The sequence below is a fragment of the Glossina fuscipes genome, unplaced genomic scaffold, assembly GCF_014805625.2.
Source record: "Glossina fuscipes isolate IAEA_lab_2018 unplaced genomic scaffold, Yale_Gfus_2 1, whole genome shotgun sequence".
NCBI classification, from domain to species: Eukaryota; Metazoa; Arthropoda; class Insecta; order Diptera; family Glossinidae; genus Glossina; species Glossina fuscipes.
This window is the reverse complement of record NW_023998415.1, coordinates 11955797-11979444: the sequence shown is the minus strand read 5'-3', so window position 1 is coordinate 11979444 and position 23648 is coordinate 11955797. Positions and strand designations below refer to the sequence as shown.

General features: G+C 32.1%; 6 protein-coding genes across 6 annotated transcripts in view; 2 read left to right on the top strand and 4 right to left on the bottom strand.

Moving 5' to 3' along the window:
• The first annotated feature begins 1526 nt into the window (after positions 1-1526).
• On the top strand, positions 1527-3813 carry LOC119631772 (protein tumorous imaginal discs, mitochondrial-like). The gene has a single exon (XM_038024267.1). It carries the CDS (start codon positions 1905-1907, stop codon positions 2313-2315), a length of 411 nt encoding a protein of 136 aa, XP_037880195.1. The 5' UTR covers positions 1527-1904; the 3' UTR covers positions 2316-3813.
• Positions 3814-4850: 1037 nt separating this feature from the next.
• LOC119631771 (60S ribosomal protein L28) lies at positions 4851-5968 on the bottom strand. Its single transcript, XM_038024266.1, has 4 exons — positions 5888-5968; positions 5588-5692; positions 5159-5401; positions 4851-4961 (listed from the first exon to the last, which is right to left on the bottom strand). The coding sequence occupies exons 2-4, from the start codon at positions 5681-5683 to the stop codon at positions 4887-4889; spliced, it is 414 nt and encodes a 137-aa protein (XP_037880194.1). The 5' UTR covers positions 5684-5692; positions 5888-5968; the 3' UTR covers positions 4851-4886.
• Positions 5969-6772: 804 nt separating this feature from the next.
• LOC119632363 (protein-cysteine N-palmitoyltransferase Rasp) lies at positions 6773-7929 on the bottom strand. The gene is made up of 2 exons (XM_038025227.1): positions 7792-7929; positions 6773-7709 (listed from the first exon to the last, which is right to left on the bottom strand). The coding sequence occupies exons 1-2, from the start codon at positions 7839-7841 to the stop codon at positions 6773-6775; spliced, it is 987 nt and encodes a 328-aa protein (XP_037881155.1). The 5' UTR covers positions 7842-7929.
• A 1456-nt stretch (positions 7930-9385) lies between these two features.
• On the top strand, positions 9386-11593 carry LOC119645172 (ribosome biogenesis regulatory protein homolog). Its single transcript, XM_038045150.1, has 6 exons — positions 9386-9473; positions 9542-9619; positions 9719-10217; positions 10284-10536; positions 10595-11088; positions 11146-11593. The coding sequence occupies exons 3-6, from the start codon at positions 10069-10071 to the stop codon at positions 11297-11299; spliced, it is 1050 nt and encodes a 349-aa protein (XP_037901078.1). The 5' UTR covers positions 9386-9473; positions 9542-9619; positions 9719-10068; the 3' UTR covers positions 11300-11593.
• Positions 11594-11685: 92 nt separating this feature from the next.
• LOC119645173 (glutaminyl-peptide cyclotransferase-like) lies at positions 11686-14939 on the bottom strand. The gene is made up of 6 exons (XM_038045151.1): positions 14654-14939; positions 14468-14580; positions 14089-14374; positions 12872-13003; positions 12587-12794; positions 11686-12509 (listed from the first exon to the last, which is right to left on the bottom strand). Exons 1-6 carry the CDS (start codon positions 14777-14779, stop codon positions 12334-12336), a joined length of 1041 nt encoding a protein of 346 aa, XP_037901079.1. The 5' UTR covers positions 14780-14939; the 3' UTR covers positions 11686-12333.
• A 1072-nt stretch (positions 14940-16011) lies between these two features.
• Positions 16012-23648, bottom strand: part of LOC119645171 (organic cation transporter protein-like) — a 10631-nt gene continuing 2994 nt past the window's right edge. The window contains exons 2-4 of the mRNA XM_038045149.1: positions 20219-20661; positions 17586-17778; positions 16012-17499 (exon numbers count right to left, since the gene is read on the bottom strand). Of these exons, the coding sequence (XP_037901077.1) occupies positions 16563-17499; positions 17586-17778; positions 20219-20661 (1573 nt within the window). The 3' untranslated portion in view covers positions 16012-16562. The remainder of the gene's footprint in view (positions 17500-17585; positions 17779-20218; positions 20662-23648) is intronic.

Below are 23648 nucleotides of genomic sequence, written 5' to 3'. Positions count from 1 at the left end.
GCGTCTGAACTGAACTCTGGTCAGTGTCTTGTATTTATCTAATCAGTGTCTTATAAATAAAAATAAAAATTAAGCAAAATAGATAATTTAGATAATTAAAGTTAAAGATTATTATTAATATTTCACTAAAAGAGGTTATCTTAACTAGGTTATAGGCTAGATTAACATTGCCTGCCTAGAAATGTAAATAAATGTAAACTTAGCATAAGTGAGTGATTAATAAGTAAAGATACGATTAACGATAATGCTACACCTCGCCTCACCTCTTACAATGCTAAAACTTTCAATAAAAGAAAATGGATGAATGATCGACCATGACGAAACGGTTCCGGTGTTTCCAATTTAATTTAGAATCCAGTATAATGAGTATTTCGGTTATACATTAAAATCAGCACACCCCGAATCTTCGAACGGTTATAATAAATATATAGTACCATTATAAAAATAGTTTTTGAAATAAAAATCAATTTGGACTTGAATTGAAAACTTTATTTTTTTACTTTTACTTTTATTTTTTTTATTTTTTTTTTATTTTCTGTGTAATTGAAACGCGTAAAATTTATTATGTACATTACAATTACATTATATTTATAATATACATGGACATGTATATATATATATATATATGTATTTATAAAATAATTACTACCCCAAAAGCCATAATTCGAACAAAAAACGATCTCTTCCTAATAAATTGATTTATCAACAGATTTACAGTAATTTTGCAATTAAACTAAACGATTCCAAACGTTAAATTGCAATGAAAAGCCTATTGAAGCCAATACAGGCTTCGTTATTATTGCAAAGTTTTATAAATTGTCGTAAGACATCGTACGTCTATCAATTTAAAACTCAAAAACAGACCCATTATTATCGGGATTGTCAACGAGAAACGAAACGCGTGCAAGAAAACTTCGAAGTCCATTGGTGGCTGAAACGAATGGAAGGGCGGATTTTTCTAAAGGCAACTATTACAAGCTTCAGTGCGTGTCCAAGGGATGCGATAACGTCGCAAATTAAGGCCGCATATTGCGCATTAGCAAAAAATCATCATCCTGACGAGAGCACATGTAGGCACCAAGTATCAATTTCGAAACGTTTCCAAGATATTTTGAATGCCTATTGATGCCTTTTTGATGAAGCCACTCGTCGCCAAAAAAAGAAATGGTTAAGTCTGCACCTCAGTTAACGAAGCAATCATTGCCGAAATCTATTCCAACCACAATGCTCGGTAATTTTTTTCCCATCTGCGAACAAGGAACGTAAGACATAAAGATATAATTTAATCTAACCACATCTTTCATTATTCATACTCACAAAAAATTTCAATAATTGCTGCCGAAAATTTGATTTTTATTCATACATCTATATAATGCACGCTGACAAGAAAACTGAGCTCAAATAATCTTAGTTGATTTTCAAAATGGAAAAAAAAAAAAAATATATATATATATATATATGTTATATTATGACATATACGAAATTAATGCACTAAGATTCAAATATGACAACACACTTACGAAAAATTTTCTCCAATACTGCCAAAAACTTTTCTTGATTGCAAGTAATGAATGAAAGGTTGCTTCTCAAAGAAAAATTTGAAAATTAAATTTTTACTTTACTTGTTATTTTTTTGTAGACTTTCTTGAAAAATTTCCGAGGTTGATCCAAAAATTAGAGTAGGCATTTCTCGAAGCTGTACGTGGCTCAAAGAAGGTAATCGTATTTGAAGTTTTTAAAGCAATGGCCATTGTGTAGTGATAAATTGCAGTGGGCAGCCGAACGCCCTAACTTGGAACTATGCCGCAGATTCAATGCGACCGTTCAGATAATAAACAAAACGGTCACGCATATGTATTTGATTAATTGCGATCTGTGTTGTGGAAAATCGCAAACAGTGCGATATGCATTGTTTTAGATACAAATACAAAGTTGCCGTACAAATACCAGCAGGTATTAAATCAGGTGATATAATGTCGGTCGAGAATCTGAGAATCAAGCAACTACTTAATTATCGCATCCAAGTAAAAGAAAGTGACTATTACGCGCGTGTAGAGTATAATATTTTTACTGACAAGCACATAACCATTTCGAAAGCAATATTAGGTAGCACATTTAAGGTTCGCGGTATCTATGAAATCTTAAACTTGAAACTGGAACGCGATACGGAATTTAAATCAGCAGTTAAAGATATCAAATCAAGGGGTGGCATAGTTGATTACATGCTTACCGTGAAGGTACAGATACCCCGTCAATTAAGCGTTAGGCGAATGCAACTGATTCTGACCTTAACTAAAACACAACAGAAGAAGTGATTTGTTATCATAGGTGTTATTAATTGTTTAGGAAACTGAAAATTATCGTAGTGGTCCCATTTTTTATATATATTTCATTCATTTCAAAGAACTGACCATACATCCTCTATATTCTCCTTAATCGAATACACATATTACTTTGATTACTACTTTCTCATGTACATATATATTTTTCAAATTTGTGTTATTATAAATGATAATTTTGTCGCAGCTTGCCAACTCTTGAATCTACTGTTTTACTGCCACGTATTTCGTTGTTTGTAATAAAAAAATGCATCTTTTTAATAATTCCCGTGTTCAAAATTGTTAAGATTATCGCTATGACCTGAGCGACCAAAAACATTTGCTTCCCAGATAGTCTGCCAGCTTTGAAAGTTCATGGAACTTGAATCTACTGAGGCTTACTATTTTGCACTGACGAAAAAGACTAAGAGAAATAGCTTCGGCGTGTATATACGTTAACTATACATAACGGATGAAAATTTGAATTTAAATTCAGGAGTATATAAGTATATAAGTTTTAAATTTATAGAAAGCCGTTAAGTGGCTGTAGTAAATTGAAGGATTCAAAACCTTAAAACCTACGTCACCCGCCGGCTGGTTATGGACACTTGATTTGAAAATCAGAGATTTTTACAAAAGGTTCTCCGCCACTGTTAAGCAGAATCGTAAAGGGCTAATCTTTTGTGACAACATTATGGCTTATGGATTGTACAGTGATTTCGCATGTTTGCAGAGTTCAAGATCCCTTAAGCTTGCTTGCTAAAGGTTTCGAGGATTTCATATAAAATTTTTCTTATCGGCTGAAAATGTGGCCGTACAGGCAAGAAGAGTAGAAGAGACTAAACTAAATGGCTGGTAATTAACACCGCTAGTGCTCTTATTGATGACATTAAATTATTACATTTCGTTTTCTCTTTTTTCCAAACCTTTCTTAGCCTATCTTGTCATTTCTTTGTCCTCGATATAAGCAAAACCATTATATATTATAAGATGGACCTTTTTGTTGACAATATTTGCGAATCAAAATTATCAAGTAATAGCTATAACATCCGGTACAAACAAACGATATAGAAGACCGTAAGAGAGATAGAGAGTAAAGAACAGATATGAGAACACTTACTGAAGTTTATACAACAAGTATGCGTAAAGCTATACACTATGAACATCGGTAGGCGATAGGATGCGTTTCGAATAGACCTGGGCGTGAGTTTTTTCGCGCTAAAGCACATACCAGTGTGCTGTTGTGCATGCGTTTGGTTAAGAAAATATATGTAAGCGCACAAACGATGCAACTTTTGATTTTTCTGTGCTTGACTGTTTTTGCTTTTGCTATTTTGACGTGAACTATTTCCCTAAACACAAATTGGCGTTCGTTTTGAAGAATCACTATTCTTTTTCTACATATCTGCTTAGTTATTGCCATCAAATTTTTATTATAATTATTCTTCCCGATTTCTACCATTCATATATTTTCTATTATTGTTATTAAAGGCAAAATATTATGATAATTATTTTCAATTTCTAATTGTCATCAACATTTAACTTTATTTGTGGTTCATGCTGAATCTATTTTTGTTTAAATTACATTTTGTGCAAATGCTGGCTAGTTTTTCACATTTATCTAGACTTGTGAAATATACTGTATGTACACTTTTTTCTCATATTTTTTATTTTGAGATTGAAGTATATTTTTATTTCAAATAGTTTTTGTTTCTTAAGAAATATATCTTTGATCCCCGGCGAACAAATCTAGTTTATAATAAGAGTGGCTTTAGTTTTCCGTATCCTATCTAAACATTGGGCTACGGCACATGTATTCAGGAAATACATCTTAAAATGAAATCCAGCAGAAAAGTAACAACGCACGAAAAATGTTTAAAGTTTTCATATAAATCAGTTACATTGTGAATGAATGTTAGTTGAAGTAAATTCAAAAACTGCGACTGTTTTCTGCTTACTGGTGTAAAAAAACGCCGATGAAATGATTGAAAACGATTTGGCAGAAAAAAAATTCAAACGCTAAAGAAATTCCTTGCTCTACAAAGAATCTTCAAAAGGACCTGGGTAAGCCAAATTTTATACGAACATCCTCTATAGTTTGCAGATCTCTACAATGATCTTCAACAAACTAATAGTAGTATTTTGTCAATTTTCCTTTTTTTTTTAAATTTTGAGATTGCGGAAGAGAATTCTACTAAAACCTCTACCCAGAACAAAAAAAAATTTTGCACTAAGATTGCACCTCGATTGTAGTTATAAGATGGCGAAACGATGAGTCGCTTATAGCCAATTTCTGTCTGCACATATGAATTTGTATTGAATAAGTGGAAAGGATTCTGTAATAGCTGGTGTTTAAGAAAATGTCACTCGAAAACCTGTACGAATTTTCTGTAACGCAATTTTTCCAATTTTTTTATGAATAAACGTCCAGATTCATGTCAAATATAATATGAGGAAGTAAATATCACATTTCAAATTGGACTACAGATTCCAATCGTATTAAAGAAAAAAGAGGAAAGGCCATCTCAGAACTGCTTTTGGTTTCTAGTTTTATTCATTGTATATAGTTCAAGTAGATTTGGTTTTCTTAACCTGGGGTAATTTCTGTGAACGCAAAACCGCAGAAGCTCGACGCAAGGCAGCCTGCAAAAGAGAGAAAAAAAAGAGAGGAATTTAGATAAATAGTCCTAAAAACGACTGTCAAAAATTGACATTTAAAATGTATCAGTCGAGAATTTTCAACGCAGGATAATTCAGAGATCTTGGTGTGTAGCTAAAAACTTTCGTATCATCACTGCAACTAATAATCTTCAACTGAAGCGCTTTTTATAAACACTAACCTGTGTTAGATCCTTGCGGTATTTGTTTCCAATTAACAAGTTTCTCAATTTCTTTAATGATCTTCTAGGACCGGCCTTCATAGTAACTTTCACAGTATTTTTAGCTGGACGTTGGGCATACTTTCCCTTTTTCATAACCACCGTAAATCCTTTCTTATCGGCCGCTGGTACAATACCCAAGGTTTTCTTGTGCACGAGACCACTGTATCGGTAACAACTCACATTGGTTAAATTGTTGGGTTCCTATGTAGAATGAAATTGTATAAGTCGCCCTGTTTAGATATATACAACATTCCATATATAGAAGTTGTTCTCAAGCTCAGTAGTATAAATTGTATTTCTATCACGTGGTTGATCAAATATCATTGTGAATTTTACAGAACATCACTGGCATTTATTTGTTTCTATACGATATTTTACAATACTTACTGTGCTGAAAGGCTTCTTTACATCACGTTTCTTCAGCAAGTAGGCGTTGTTATTACGGATTATCAACCAATTTAGATGAGGTGAAGTGGTAGCCATAGCTCAAGTCTGTAACATAAAACAATGCGTTCACTCTTGATCGAAAAGGCTATCGCGTTTTAAAACTGAATTTATTAAATTCATCTTCAGTATAGGGTAGTGAATAATAGTCTTCAAAAACTCTTCCGCTTGCTTAGTTCCTCATTAGAAGAATTTGGGCAATTTAAATTCCACGAAGTCAAACTTAATAAAAGATGTGCTCACCTTTCCTCTGCAACCGATATGGCAAAAAAGAAATAGGAAGCATCATGGCGTCAGCAAGTAAGCGAAAAGTTGAAGTTGGCTGCGTTTGCTGATTTAAGGTTAAAATGAGAAAACGTGCAGAGTTGCTTTTTATTCATTAGGATTTTTATTGATAGAAAAATGTGAAGATTCAAAAACTGCCAAGTCGAACACAATTAAAGGTTGCATACTTTGCAACGTTTCCAGGTCGCAAAGAATTTGCTAGACTCGACGAGATAGACAAACCAAGTGGCTTCTTTTCTAAGTAAACAAACATAATAAAACCGCACGCACTGCATATTCTAATTTTGAAGAAAATAATTAGGGCAATAGGGACTTTTCGATTGTCCCATTAAACTAAACCACACTAACAAACTTAGCAGAACAACTTTTGAACAGTACAGCTTTTCAAAGCGATGAACTTCGGCCACGCTTTGCTTGGGACTGGCAACTCGTATGCTTTTTTATTTAAGCGAACGAACAGAAGCACGTACACCATATTTCAAATCATATTTTGAAATTCTGGAAATTTTTTTCTAGTTTCTAAAATTCGGTTAAATTTCATAACACCATCGGAGGCCACGGTTTGCATTTTTAGTTGTTAAAAAATTTGTGTTTTTCTTTGCTTGTTTTTTTTTTTTTTTTGGTATATTGAAGGGAGATGGACTAAGCCAATAGATTTGTGGCTTATATGTCCATCTTTGCTTGTTTAGATAAAGATTAACACGACTGGACAATCCCCACGAAGCATATTAAAATACTTCTGCTGTCCTGAAAAGCCTGTTAAGCGCACAAAATTTTATTTCGTTTCACCCCAGCTTGTTAGAAAAACTCGAAGTTCTCTTTTGCATAAAATACTTCAATTCTTTACTTTATTTGCAATAATACTTGTGAACATTGAAAGAAACAATAGCTACAAAATGTTAACATGGTATAATTCCACCAGCCGTTGGTGTAAGCTCCTTTGATTAGATATTCTCCCACATCCTGGCCGCTTATAAAAAATACATTCGAAAATGCAGCTGGAATAAAAACTTGTGTCGCTAATGCAGCATTTAAACGCTGCAGGCCATTTGCTTGCAATTTTAGCTTTGAATTGACAAAGTTTTCATAACTTGGGCAAGATATCAAATATTTAAAGACTTTCTCTCCTACCAAACACGCAAAGTTTAAAATGCTCCATATTAAAACGAAAACATGACAACCATGCCAAACAAAGACGAAAGAGAAAGTGGAAGCCGTAGCAAATAGTTTCTGTAATACTGGAGAATGTTTTTCGCATAATTCAGCGTATATGTGAGTGAACAAAAATTCATAGAGACCTTCGTCAAAACATTTCCACATGTCTGAATAGAAATGTATGCGCCCAATGCAACGAGGTTTATTTGGAGGATCAAAACCATCGTAACGAGCAAAGGCTATGCCTAATCCATATGTAACAATATAAAATAAAAAGAAAAACTGGCCCATAAAATATCCAATAGCATGCAAACCAAATACAGTATCCACTGCTTTAACAGCCATTAGATCTCGGGCCATGTAATGCAGATAAAGATAATGGGATGCAGTTTGTAACAGGAACCACCACGATAAGGCACGCAGCAACTCCCAAATAAGTAACTTCCAGTCATTGCGTTCGTTTCTTTTTGGCGTTATTCTATTATAACGTTGATAACCCATGAAAGGGCCATAAATCAAGCAAGGAAAATATAAGGTGTAGCCCAAAAAGTTCTTTAAGGAATATAAGTTCTGCAAATCTTTTCTAGGGCACGATTTGCTTGTTTTAATTCGTTGCAAACTGAAGCTGCAACCACGTAAAACAGTCCATGACAATAATTGTATCAGTGTAAAGTATTCTGTATAATCCAATGTATAGAAATACTCACTACTTTTTATTAAATGTATAGCAGCCATCCACGTTGCTGATAGGAACCATATTAATTTCTTGGATTCATTCTTAGAAGCCGCATAAAATGATGACAGCAATAACATAAATGTGGTTGTTGATGCCAAGTGCATTGTTTTCATTAAAACTAAACCACAAGTCACAGCATGAACCACGGGTTGAAGATGGGCATATCGCCTTCTGATGATTGTACTCAAACAGGCGTGCATAAGATACCAGTACCAGTTAATGCTGATGTATTGCGTGAAGTTTTCCAGTTCATCGTTTGTATCATCTCTATGGCTTTTAAAAATAGGCCAGCCAGTGGAAAATTCAAATTTTGCTACATTTAGAATTCGTTGCCGGCTTCCGATTAAAACACATAAACCATAAATCAGGTATATTAAATATACACCGAAATATAAGAGCACTTCCCCACGATTACCGTGGAACTCCCATTGCATTTTAACTTAAATATTAAACTTTTTCTAAACAAATATTTCGTTTCAATATATTAGAGGATTACAAATAAAGACAGTGAACGATCCTAAATCAACTAAGATAATCTCTTGTTTTTTGTATTCTCAAATTTAAAACCAAGTGAATTGATACCATTAGACAGGTATGTTATCTGGTCTACATGTCAAAGTAATACTTCAAAATTAACTAATGAGTAAAATATTTAATATGCAATTTTAAGTTCACATATATGCAATATGTAGATAACTTTGAATTTATTAACGTTTACATTTCTAATAAACTTTATCGAGAGAAACTAGAAGTGGAAAGAAAAAACTTGTTCACAGTTTGCATCATATTACTCTTCTTTAAAATCGTCTTACGCGAAAAAATTCCTGTGTTGCTAGATGTAAATGAGCCTATTATTCCTCAACGTACAGAAAAGCATATAAAAGTGGGAATAGGAATAGGGGATCAATATTCATTAATCTGCACACTAAACAACGGGCTAATCATCTAAACGCACGATTATCGTCTGATTTATTTTAGAAGAAAGTTGCTTATCGTTAAGAGGCTAAATAGGTATCATCGTCTCCCGCTTTCCAATACTTTCCCTCAAATTTTTTATTACGACTATTATTATAAACTCTTTTTTTTACAAATTTTCCATAAAAATAAATGTTAACAGTTCTTTTATAATATATTATTACTGATTAATTCAAATAAATGATGTCTTCTTCATTATTATATTACATTTTTTCTTCCATTCCCGTTTGCCTACTTTTTGTTCTTTTATGGTCATATATGAAGAAATGAAAAGAAGATCCAGTATACAGAAAATTTTACTATAGATATTAATTAAATTTTTATGTAAATTTATGTGCGAGTTACAAATTTAAAAATTACTTATATTTTTAATATTGTTAAGCTTATAAATTTCTTTTCAGCAGTTCTCTAATTGGTTCAACCAACTGTTTCAATTATGGTGCCTCCATACAAGCATCAACAGCATCATTTTCATAGCTCGCCTGGAGCGCTGGAGAATTCAAATGGTCTCCTCCCACTTTTTAGTGGATGCAAATGTTGTATAGCGCCAAACAAACGTTTGCAATTCTTCCCTGCTTCCTTAGGCTGTAGCAGCTCCTTCGCTCTTCCTATAGAATACGCCAGCGATCTAGAGAAGTGTTCGAAAACTGTAGTTGGATTTTCGAAATACTAGATAATGTAATACTAACCTTTTTACGTCAATGTTACTGTTCTTGCAATTGATTTCGTTGAATTTTTTTTTTTAGGAGATCGCCCGAACTTCGGCATGGTGCCATCAGCCAAGGATCTGGGGGGGCATACATAATTCTGCATAAATCACTTATGTAAGATTGAACACACTTTATTTTTTTTTTTTAATTTTTTGAAAAATTGTATTTATTTTATATTTTTCTTTTGTTTTTCTACAAACGCAACTCTAAAAGAGATTTTTGTGGTGAACTCGCTTGGTTTATACTCAATACTAATGCAAATTTGTTTTCAGCTATTGCTATTTATTTTACTGTTGCCAGACTTGATATAACTGGGATGGAGCATTTAATGACAATTGCCAGTAAGTTTGCAACGATTAGATTTTGTTGGCGATTGTCGCCCACTTCATTGTCGTCTATTTAAATGATTACTACCCACAAACTTGTGTTGAACAATCCTGTCTTTATGAATATAAGCATTTGCACGTGTTAATATAGTGAATCTTCATAGTACAATATTTGGCTTCTTTTTTTTTTAAATTCGTAATCTAAGGAATTTCGCGTTAAGTTTATTTTATTTTAATATGGATGTAGTTAAAGAAATCTTAGAGAAACACCAGAAAGATTTAGAAAAATATAAACCGATAACTGTAGAAAAGCATCTAGAATGCCGTGTCGATGTCGGAATGATGTTGATATCAGATCCAAATGATTTAAATGAACAAGAATTAAAGTAAGAAAATAATAACAAAAGAATTGTAACAAATACTCGATTTTTGGAACTTATTTTACATTACAGAGAAAACCGTGCAACATACCTTTTACAACTTACACGCGATAACACCCAGCTTCTGATAAATGATATTTGGCAGTTACCGACCGAGCGAGTAGATGAATGTATTGTAGCCAAATTACCGCCACCTACTACAATATTGCCTCGTTTACGCAAAGTACCAGGTCCAAAACCGCTTACAAAATGGGAGAAATTCGCCAAGGAAAAGGGTTTAACCAAAAAGAAGAAGGATAAGAAAGTCTACGATGAAGTGTTAGATGTAATATGCTCATTATCAAGTGTTGAAAAACATATTATTAATATTTTTTGTTTTTAAGAAATGGGTGCCAACTTACGGTTTCAAACGTTCGGAATCAGAAAAGCAAAAAGAATGGGTTTTGGAGGTGCCGCAAAATGCAGACCCAATGACTGATATGTTTCAAGAGAAAATTGATTTACGCAACGAAAAAGTGGCTAAAAATGAAATAAAACGTATGAAAAATATTGTAAGAGCTAAAAAAGACCAAGTCCCGCGTAGTGGTTATTTCGGCGCAGAAGTCGCTTCTTCCAGTAACTTCTTAACGGCTGCAACAGTTGCGAAATCATCTACAGCTTCGGTTGGAAAATTCCAAGAAAAATTACGCAACGAAAAGGAGGCGCGTGGTATTGGTGTAAAAGAATTAATACCGGGTGCGAAGCGCAAAGCCTCGCACATTAGTGATCAACCAGAAAGCGAGGCTAATTTAGATTTAATTAAAAGTGTGCTTAACAAAAAACCCAAAGTAGATATTGAGAAAGCTGTTTCTTTGCAAAAGCAAGAGAACCGAATTGAGTAAGTACTTGAAAAGCCGCGTAAAATTGAAGCAATAATTAATTATTTGTTTCTCAGACGTGAAAGCATTGTGAAAGCGGCAGGGGGAAAAACAAAAAGCAAAAAGGGTGGAAAGCGAAAAGGTAATCGTCAGTTTGCTGCCAAAAAACCTAAAGGCGGCCGAGGGCAAAAGGCTGTTGGTAAAAAATCATTTGGACGTAAGAGACGTTAAAATACATTTATCACACTTTGAAGGCACAGTATATTTTATAAAAATTTAACGCCTCATTTTTACTAAGACATTATCGAGGCTAATTTATTAAAGTTTGTATTCATTTCTTATAATTTTTCTTAAATAAGTAAATAGTAAGTAATTTTCTCAACACTTCTGTTAATATACGAAAAGTGTGTACGGATTTCCATATAAATCTTTATTTACTATTTAACTTGATTTGTTTGTTATCAAAACACATATTAAATTCCAGGACACTAATATATTTCCGATTTCCGATATTTTTATTTTCAACTTGTGTTTGTCGTCATAAAGTGCATGTTATGTGGCAAATGGGCTTTGCAGTACATCGAGAGTTTCACTCTCGGTAACCGATTGACTGTTAAATTTTTTACACAGAAAATAGTTAAATGTGAAAATTTTTGACTTAGTTCTGAAAAATATCTCACTCACATATAATTTAAATAGTTTTGTGAAATATCGTTTCGCATTTATTTAATAGATTGTTTGTTTTTTTGAAGAATTCCTTAAATTTAACCACTTGTACCGTGTTCGAATAGGCATAAATTTTTTATAATATATGGAAATATGCATCGAAGAAACATGAATAACGGAATCCAGTTTAAAATGTCTGTCTTCTTGTCCACCATTTGTCCATTTGATGAAATAAAGATTATAACTTAAAGTTTTGTCTACAAGAATGAATTGCCATTTCAATCCTTGCTTCACCTAAAACGCGAAATTAAGCCCAACAACCAATAACTTACGAGTAATACTATTAAAAGATTGCAATAATTATGCAAAACTGGATAAATGCGTTCTTTATTATAAAGTGTCTCTTCTGTGTGAATACAGCATATTGGGCAATCGTAGTAACACTGAAGTTAAGTGAACGATATATGATATGTTTGGACATCTTTACTTAGTTGACAAGTTAGCAAGCAACGAGAAACAAGTCAAATCAAACTTCTATTTATATTAATCGCTCACTAGATATTGCGCCCAAAAAAATAAAAGCCTTATTGAATGTTTTATTACATAAGACGGAAGTTAACATTTTCTTTGTGATTTTTCATATACTCATAGATAAAGATGCGAAATATCTTATTAAAATTTCGTATAGTAGGCCAGTGTAAACTGTCAGCATCATCTTTAGCTGTATGCCAATATTTAGGGAATGGCACGGGTATTAAATGCAATATTGGAACATCTGTATTTTAATAATAAAAATAAAAGTTAATTTGAAATCGATTTTCATTTTCATTAAAATTTAATAGTTTAAGTTACCTTCGTCTAGAAATGGTAGATGATCGTCTTCTATCATATTCTGTATACGACGCGAAAAAAACATATAATTATGACCTTCTAGTTGTCTGCTTTTCATTAGGTTTCTTTCGATATTGCTTAATTCTTCCAATAAAGTGTCTGTATTTTGATAAAAGCTATAGAATTTTTGAGACGCGGTTCCGAGAAGATCTAAAAGAATTAAAACTTCCTAAAAAGAAATTTCAATAAAAGAAGAAAGCGTTCATGGGGAAAATGTATACAAAATGTTCACGAAAAATAACTTACGATACGATCAATGTGTCGCTTAGTAAAATCATCTGGAGATATAGACAATTTGCGAGCTAAATGTTTCGATCCATAGATGGAATCAGCTTTTGACCAAGATAGAAAAGCTTCTTCGCCATCGAAGAAAATTAACTACAATTAATGAATTGTAGAAATTTAATAAAATTTAATTTTACTTACGACTAGTGTGTATTTGATATGAACTGAAGCAAATAAATTGTAATTTTTCAAATATTTTGCATAGTAATCTATGTGGATCCAAGATCCGTGTTATACAAAAATATCGACTAAACACGAAACTTATAATCGGTCGTTCGTTCATGATTTTCACACACAAACAGAGAGAGAGAGAGAGAGAGAGAGAGAGCATATTATTCAAGCTGGGTTTAGTTCTGTTAATTATTCTTTTCTTAATGCCTTTCATTTCAGATCCAAAACATTATTAATGTTTTGTTAATGAAATGCAAAATGTTGGGGATTTTTCATTAGAAATTTAATTAAACGCATTTCCCAAACGCATCCAAAACACGTTGAGAACGATATACCTATCTGAATAAAGTGGTGCAAAAATAACGTATAATTTTTGAAGTACGTTAAGTTGCCGTTTCACTTGGCTTGTTTTTTAAAGGGGCAGGTCTTGATTCAGCTGATCATCAACATGAGCATATAGAGCACTATACTAAAGAGTGTTTAATCGTCTAATTATTTTCGACTTTAGAACAGAAGCATTTACGCCAAAGTCAACTAAGTGATAGTCATCGGATGAAAGATCGCTGTTGCCCGCAATTTCTTCCGTAATAATTTACATTAAATATTCAAAATTGTCTTAAGAATCGCTATGGAACATTTATGTATATTTTCGACAATAGAAACCGTCAGATAAGCAATTCGGACAAACCATAGATTCATCTAACGTTATACTCTTTTTGTTGGTAAAAATTATAAATTTAAAATTTTGTCTTTTATGTTTAAAAAACAAAATGTCGTTTAAATGATTGCTACCTGTTCACAAAAAAAAAAAAAAAAAAAAAAAATTCTCTTCAGATATTATTTTTCTGTATTCAGCGCGCTCAATTTTATATATGTAAGGGCATTGGACAAGAATTCGGAATTTACTGGAATTGAATTGCAATTGCAATTTACTTTACATTCTTCCTCTGTATCCCTTTCAATTGTACATATTTATTCTAGTGACTATTGTCAGGTGTTATACTTACCATTAAGCCAAGATCTTGGCGATTTTTAAAGTCGGTTAAAAGATATGAGTTTAAAGTTTTCGCTGTATTCAATAATGTAGCGCAAGGAACGGCTGAGTCGGTTGCACCAATAAAATTAGGAATATCAGGAAAATATTTACTATCATAGTGGCAGGCTAAAGCTAAAAAGTCCGACGCTTCCGGATTTATAATGCCCAATAGATTAACGAATGTGAGATTACCTAATACGGGAACAATTTGCGAGAACTCATCAGTTTCGACATGAAAACCAAGTTCTTTTAATTCGCTATTGGAAAAAATTGTGAAATTAAATTATCAAGAAGAGATAACTGACGACGAATACAAAAAAAAAAAAAAAAAAAAAAAAAAAAAAGCTTACTTTGCAATAAAATGTCGTACTTCTTTGTGACCAACGCTACCAACAACACGTGGTCGCATTATAGCTGTTAACGTTTCATTAAAGTGTCGATCATCGTCCGACCATAATAAAGGCTATAATTAAATTGATCGAGATACATCAAAATTTTATTTGATTTAATTGTGCATAATAAAAACATTTTAGCACCTGTCGATGTTTTTGTAATTCAATATAACGAAAACAGCAACAACAAATAATTAAAAATATCAATATATAAAATGACATTTTTTTATATGACGAAATGCTCGAGACTTTGCGTTCAATAATATGCATGGATTTGCGAACAAAACAAAACTAAAACTTGTTTCATTTATGCTTATCGTACCTGTCGATGTAATGCTCTGTGATGCTTTTACTCAATCAAAGCTTCCGTACCATACAAACAAAACGTTTATTTGGTTAAAAGCGTTTCTTTGAATATTCAATTTTTATATACACAATACTTGAAACTGTACGCAGTTTTCTTTTTTAATTTTTTTTTTTTTTTTTTAGTATTATTTACTGTGTTAAGTTTGGGTAGAAAGCTGCTTTTAATTGCTTTTTATATCTATCACACGAAGGACGAGGGGTATATTCATTTTGCACAAAGCGTCTAAAACCTCGAGAAGGACGCTTACGAGAGAAGAGCATTAAATTTTAAATCGATTTAAACATGTCTGTCTGTCCTTTGGGTCCTTATGTTTATTGTAAACATTTTCCTGATCGCAAAAATAAAGAAAAAAATTTCACTTTACTTCTAAGGACTTCTGTTAAGCATTAAATTTTTACGTCATCTCAAATCGTCTTAATCTTAATTTGTCTCGCTACCTTGATTTTTTGTTTGTTTGATGTTTGGAAAACGATCTCGAAAAAAAGTTGAAGTATTTAGATCGATTCAATATTTCGTTACCTTTGGTGACAAAACTAAAGCTTTCTCCTCGGAAGCTCGGATTTTTTTTTGTTTTTTTTGTTAAATTGAAGTTGCATAACTTTCATTTAGAGCGTTAAGCGGAGTGTCAAATCTATTTTTTTCAATTTTTTACATTTTGATAAGTTGAGCCTTTAAAACTAATTTACACGTTATTTACACTGTTTATAAGAGCACTGTCGATCATAATATTAGGGATCGGGGACTCGAAAAACATTTAGTTGATGAAAGCTCTTAAAGTGATATAATGGGAGATAAAAGCGATTAATAATAAATTGTTTTTTTTTTTTATTATTTTTTTTTTATCTCCAAATCGCTTTTAGTGAACAAACATGAGATATGTGTTAAGCAGAAATTGAAAGATAAAAAAATTTGACTAAAGCTTAACGTTCGTTGAACGTTTCATTGTCTAAATTTTTCTCACGAATTGTAAACAGTTAAAATTCCTGGATCTCATACCTGAACCGCGTTACACGCAAAACAAAATATTAAGTTTCTCCTGTGATTGCATCATATGATTGGAATAATACCAGCGGTCCCTTTTTTTTTAGCTATATATCTAAATGAGTTATTTTTTTATATATTTTTCCATGAAAAGTTTTTTTTTTTTTTTTTTAATTTATTTTAATTAAATACGTTTTATAACAATTAAAGCTAATATCACAATTGTACATATGAACGGAACCAAACGTATATATACTATTGGTTAAACATGTATTAAGAGGGTTGTACAATCCTAAAAAAAAAAAAAAAAAAAAAAAATAATATAAAAAAAAAAAAAAAAGCAATAACAAATAAAAAATTAATTTGTTCTTAACATATACGTGTCTAGATATAAAGAAACAATAGATGCTAATTATAATTAAAAGGAAAAAAAAAAAAACTTAAATAAAACCAAAAGTAATAGTAAAATTATAATTATGTGTAAAAAGATAAGTAAACGTGAGCCTAAATGTATGTACGTGCTGGAGTTCAAACAGCTGTGTGCATTGGGAACATATAATATTATATTTTAACGGATGTGATTTACTAGAGTAACTAACCTTGAGGCAGCGAGGTCAGACGTTTTTTACAAAAATCATTTATATATATATATATATATATATATGTACATGTACATATGTTTACGCTTAGGCATAATTATTGTAACTACAATTTGGATGAATAACGCGATTTAATTGATCTCTGTAATATGCTTGATCTTAATTCACCCCGGGTCGAAGCTCTTAATGATGCACCATTTTGTGTCGAACGTACAAAATATTGGGGTCTCTGTTCCATATCGTCAACTTCATCTATTTTCTTAGCCAAACAGGGGAAATCCCATATACTTTGACCTCGACCGAATTCTTCACCATCGCCTAATGTCTGAGGCAAGTCGTGATCTAAAGTTTCCGGCAAAAGTAGTGAAAGCAGCCCACCAGCTATACCCAATAAGCCGAGTATGATCAAAGGCAACATCGGTGATATATTTGCCAAGTATACCACAAATGGTGCTATTATTGTCGCGACATAACCCATAATATGTATGAAGGCCACACCTTGGGCTCGAACAACAGTGGGTAAAATTTCAGCTGCATATTGCAAACCGATATTATACGAAATGTTAACAAAGAAACGTCCAACAATTGCCAAGCTAGCCGAGTAGAGACCTAAAGGAACTATAGTAGCTAAAAGACTAAATACACCACTTAAAACCATGCTGCTGCAAGCTAGCCAACGACGTCCAAATTTATCCAAAATCAATGTTAATACTGTATCAGCTGGAAATTCCGTAAAACAAGCGACTGTAAAGGTGAAAAAGATATCCAAACCTAACGAGCCAACGTTACGTACATGACCATCGAATACTAAAGATATTGACATCCAAATAGCGATCAATAGAAGAGTTGTACGTCTTAAACGTGGCGTCTTAAATAAATCCAAAACAGAATAAGAGTCTTGCTTATTATCCTCTTGACGCAATTTTATACAATTATCAGCAAAAATTTGATAGGTTTCTGAGGGTATATGCTTGCCATTCATCTTTTCCAATCTCTTCAGTATAGAAACAGCTTTATCAACTTTACCTTGAGATACAAGCCATCTAAAAAATAAAATATGATCAACAAAAAATAAATAAATGAAAAATTTGAATTGAAAATCGGTTTAAAATTAAAATAAAGAGCCTACCTTGCAGATTCCGGTATCAAGAATGGAGTGAAAATTGCCAAAATCAAAGGTGCCGAAGTAACCAATGCAAACAATTGCCAATTGCCTAAATAATAAGCTATCCAAGGTAGCATACAGGAAGCCAGTGTAAAGAATATAGCTATTGACATATTCGCAACAAAAGTTCTATAATGTGGACCAACATATTCTAAAACTAAAAAATAAAAATGAAAAAAAAATAAAAAAACAAAAATAAATAAGAAATTTTGAAAACTTTAATAATTTTATTAAATCAAAACTCGTATAAACAAAACGATAATTAAAACTGTTTCAAATCCAAAATCGATGTTTTTCTATTAAAGATAGATATATATATATATATATGTATATATACAGTATATCCCGGAAAATCGAAAAATTGAATATTTAAAGTCGACAAAAAAGCGACAAAAAAGAGATTAAATGACATTAAATCGAAGTCTATAGATATTTATGAAGAAAGTCATAGCTTCAACCATCGTTAGTAATTAGTTTGAGTTGCTCACTATAATGCTGTTCATTGCCAACATTACATGTACGACAAATGTTTGCCTTTTTAATAGAAATTTATTTATCAAAAATAATTTTTAAAAATATGAAAGGGATCGAACGAATGCACGTAAAGTTAGTTTTGATATACGATTTTCATTACAAGAGGTGAAAATGTATAAATGACGCATTCGATTCGGCACGGGAATCGTGATTGTATATATATTGTGTTTTGACTGTCTGCAGCAATCGGTACATAAATGACAGGCGACTGCGGTATGAGAATAGATGCCGAGATATATTAAAATTATGCAGAAAATTTACTTTAATTTTGAAATAAATTTTAAACTATAATTAAGTTACTATATTTAAACTGCGTCTATATCGATATAGTTTTCTTCTTTGTGAAAGCATAGCTGTCATGGCGACTCTTATATGGCGACTTTTGGTAATTGCAACCTTTTTTCATATGACGCGTTTATGAACATAAAAATGCATGGACAGACGGACGGACGGACGGACGGACGGAGTTACTTAAGTCGATTTAGAAAATGATGTCGAACCGTTCGACAAGATTCGAAAGGTTAACCCTTTTTTACACTCTTTTTAGATGTTACATACATACGCACAAACTTAATATATCCTATGCCGCAAAGGACATATGGTATAATAAAACACGTAAAAGCCACAGCTCGCAAAACTAAGCTATCGAAAAAGCCTAAAAGTCCCTTTATCCTTCAACCTCCTAATAAGCTATACTTCATAGTAGGAAAAATCCATTCTCCAGCATCGTTACTTCCTTTGTAAGTGTAGTTTAAATTGCACTTGTGAATTTTTGGTATGAACGTCATGTCTTCTTACGCTCGCCGGTGGGAGCAGAACATTTGCAGAACATAGTCGCAGGCACAATCACGCCACGCTCACACAAGTGTTCAAAGCCATTAAACTGATGTTATGATGCGGATTATATTAAAACTTTAAAGGTCAAAAATTTTGAATGAGTTTCTCGTTCAAAATCATGTTTCTTAAGCTCGCCATTTCGCTAGCTTTTTCAATTTTCATCGATTTGGTTTGAATTATTGACGGCAGCTTCAAATCAAGATTATCTACGGATGGCTCTATGGCCGTTTTTCTGTCGATCTTTTTGCGGAAAAAAAAAAAAAAAATTGTAAACGATTGTTCGAACAACAATTTTTCAAAAAGAAAGCTTCTATAGTCACTAGGTTTTGAGTCGTATTTTCCGAAAATTTTTGGTTTGTTTCGTCGTTTTGGCTGGAAAATTTCAAGATTTAGTCGTGTGGTGAGGATGATGAAGAGAAAAAAGAATTGTTTTTCGATTACTATTACACTTCTGGTTTGTCTTTGTATAATGGGCGTACCGCAAAGCTCTGTCTGTTTCTAAAATGAAACAAAATTCTATTTTCCGTTTATCGTCCGAAATGATTTGTCGATCTGGACTAAGTCTTTTGCGCAATCTCCGATTTTGTCAGGAAAGTATTTTTGTCTAACTTGGTCGCTCAGAGTGTGGCTTATTAGAAAAGACGAAATCACTTTTGTAGCATTTTTTCGTTGTTGGAATTTGAACAAAGTACACTGGCGTCAACGAACTCTATCAATAGCGATTCACTTAATACGAACTAACATGAATTATCTTCGTTTTAGCTCGAGCTTGCCAGCTCGGTATGTATACATTCAGCGATACAAAGAGAGAGTTAAATATGCGTCAAATGAATGCGCGCATCCTTGTTAAAACTTTTTGTAACCGGAACGGACAAAACTTTCTGGTAGTCCTCATACTTTAAAGTTTTTAAGTAATTTTGTATGCGAGAATCCAAGTGTTTTGGTGAACACCGTACCAAGGTGCTATTCCCATTATGTATATATAGTAATTTTAAGTTACAGGTATATTAGATTGAAATGATATTTATAGTACTATGAGAATGAAAAGAGCCATTACGAGTTAGCTCGTAGTTGGTGTCATGGAATACATTTACAAGGTTCGACACTTGTGCAAAAAAAAAAAAAAAAAAAAAAAAAAACAAAAATGCAATATATCTCGTAGTTGTGCAGCGTAATGGACTCACTCTGTATTATTGTATATAAAATTATTATTTTGTTGTACTTACCTAGTATGTACATCATGGTAAAGCAATTATCAAATGCGAATCCAACAAAAAATCTCATTAAAGCAAATTGCCAGAAATTTGTAACAAATGCTGTGGTTACACCAGCTGCGAAACCCACCAAATTACAGCCAATTAACGATGGTATGCGTCCGAATTTATCAGCCACCCAACCGAAAAGCAGACCACCGCATATAGCACCCAAAAAGAATATCGACTGAGCATAGGTGGGATAGGCTGCCTTATCACAAACCCAATCACCTTCGGTTGCCACTGTACTATAAGGAATTTCTGATGTATTATAAGACCAGCCATGGCGGCAAGCTATTGTCGGCCAAGATGGATCAGCTACACGTACACCCTTTTCATTTAGTTCAGTATAATTGACATTATACATAAGGCAATTGCTATATTCACCGTTAATGCGAGGTATAGAAAGTGCCAGCCTGTATTTAATTAGAATAATTAAAAGTAAAATTGATGCTTTTTTATATACACATATATATATATATATATATATATTTTATATACAATCATTTAGGCCATTAACATGTCCTTGAAATTAAATTGATTGAAGTGGTTTTCATTTCAACGTAATTAAAAAAAAATAAATAAAATTTTTTCTCATATATTCAAATATGGACATAAACTGTTAAAGCAGAAATACAAATCTAAGCGAATCTAAGCATTTTATGTTCTGCTAAGAACACCAGCCTCATTACTCTTAATTAAGCTAATATGTATCAGAACAAAAAACTATAAAAAAATAATATTAAAAAAAAAAAAAAAAACCCAAGAAAAAATTTATATTCCGTGTATCCGAATGTTGACACCCAGCTTTTGAGAGACAATTGATTAAAAATTAACAAAAAAAAAAACACATTTTTTTTTTGGGGTTTTTTTTTTTTTACTTAATCAAAACCGGAAATGTAAATCGGGTATAAGCTTAAATGCCATTCACACGGGAAGTATTTTCAAATTGCAATTGTATCAACAATGTGTTATGGTTATGTGTGTTCCAACTTTAAAGATAAATTTTTGAATTCTATTTTAATGGGTATCGGAATTTTTTTTTATCCAAAAGATATCCTGATCGTATTCTTTTTCAATTTTGTTGTTGTTTTGAAGAACATACCAAAGACAGAACCAAAGATTAAGTTTACATATTCTATTTAACGGTCGCCGTCGTAATTATATATTCAACTGTTACAAACGGTATATAAATATGCATATAGTAAAGTCTTGTTTATAGTACCGTGGGCCAGTAAATGTAATATGCAAAAAATTGCAAGTTCTTTGTCAAGCTAGCAAAAGCGCAAAATCAAAACACCTTGTTTTTGGGCTGTGCAGACTTGTGTGACGCTTGGCTTGCTGATAGAGTATTTTTTTTATTTTTTCTATTTTTTTTTTCTGTTTTTTTTTCTTGTTCTTTTCCTTCTATTGCAATCGCTTCAACTCTGCAATTAAATAGTCGTGAAATAAGAAAACCAGTAATCAAGCTACCGATCATACTCGTGCGCGAAAAGCCATATATTCAGCCCGTCAGCGACGATTAAAAGAACTATTTACTATATGCACGATTTAATAATAATAATAATAATAATGAAAAAAAAAAAAATAATAATAAAAAATAAATAAATAAAACCAAAAAATGTGGTTAAATCATTTAATATATGCGAGCTTAAGCACTTAAAACAATTGCTGCTTTAATGGGTGTTTCGTTTATTTGTTTGTTTGATTGTTGGATTTATTTTTTTTTTTGTTTTTAAATTCACTTAAACATTATGAACAATAATAAAATGTTTAGATTTCTTTCGGTCTTTTGCGTTACGTCTAGCGCCCAAGAAAAAGGTTACATTAAATTTATCATTTCATACATATGCACAACATTTCGTATGCGCAACAACAATTAGAATAATATGATAAATGTTTAACATTTTTAACATTTACACGTCCGCCCGCATTCGTAAACTAATGTCCGTTAATTAGCATTTTTATTGGACTTTAATGATCAATTGAGTCACGGTTATCTTGAATCCTTATATGTATATATATATATATATATATGTAGATTCACAGTCACATTCGTTACTAAGTTAACCGATAGAGACCATTTACTACCGCCCATCACATACATTTTATGTTAATTTTATTATTTATGTCGATGTTTACCATGTGCCCAAAAAAATACCTATAACTTGTACATATGTATATAAATTGAGATCGAATTGAAAATATGTTTTGTTGTTTATTAACGCAAATCAATAAAAATGGAAAATTTCAAAACAATCCTTGCAATAATAATATCCAACTTATAGGAGATAATCATTTGATAAAAATTTATGGCTGCTCCAACGAGAGATATTTAAAACGTTATTGCAAAAAAGAAAAGAAAACGAAATCGTTTGATCAATTAACATATCATATGAAATCAATCCAACGGCATTGGATTCGAAATGTAGGAAGACTTTGTCATTTAAATTTGCTCGGGGTTCGTCGAAACCATGAATTGGTATTTGTTCAATTTCACATCATTATCTGTGCTTTTTGTGATTCAGAAAGAAAGAAAGAGAGAAAGAGAAAGAGAGGAAGAAAGGGAGAAAAAGAAAGAGAGAAAGAGAGATAGATAGATAGATGTGTAGATAGATAGATAGATAGACAGAGAGAGAGAGAGAGAGAGAGAGATAGATAGATAGATAGATAGATAGACAGAGAGAGAGAAGTTATTTACAGATCTGAAGCAGCTGAATAGCGAGCAGAATGGGCAGAATGATTTGAACTGAATTTCTGATGAAGTGGTCTCGAAGAATCCATGCACCGGTATATCACTGCAGAGTAATGTAATCAAATAAACAAAGCAAAGAAGCATAACTTGTGAAGCCTTTGAAGATTTTCCCATGAAATTTGACAAAGTTTTCAGTTGACATAGTGAGTGAGAATCTTAGAAAACTCAGATTTCTAACAAAGCAAAAATTATTTAAACGGGAACGTCTCACCAGCTTTTCTGTCTTGCATATTTTTTTTTTTTTAGATATTCTAAAAAAATTTATTCAAGTCTTTTACAAGCAACATTGAAAATATTTGCCTAATATTTGAAGTCAAAATAGTCCGTCCTTTTGGGGGTAACACGTCACTTATAAAGTTTTGACATCGTCTACTTTCAAACATGCCGTCTGAAATTAAAAACGCGAAGTACAATTACAGTTTTCCATTCTTGTTATAAGGGACGGCATTGAAGAGAATGCATTCGTTTTGATCATAAAATATATTGAACGGGGATTAGTATGAAAGCAATTGTATATAGCAATCACAGACAGAAAAAAAGTTATACAATATATATATATATATATATATATATATATATTAATAGAAAATTTACTTCTTAGAAATCCAAAACAAAAAAAAAAAAGGAAAGAGATATAGAAAATGAAAA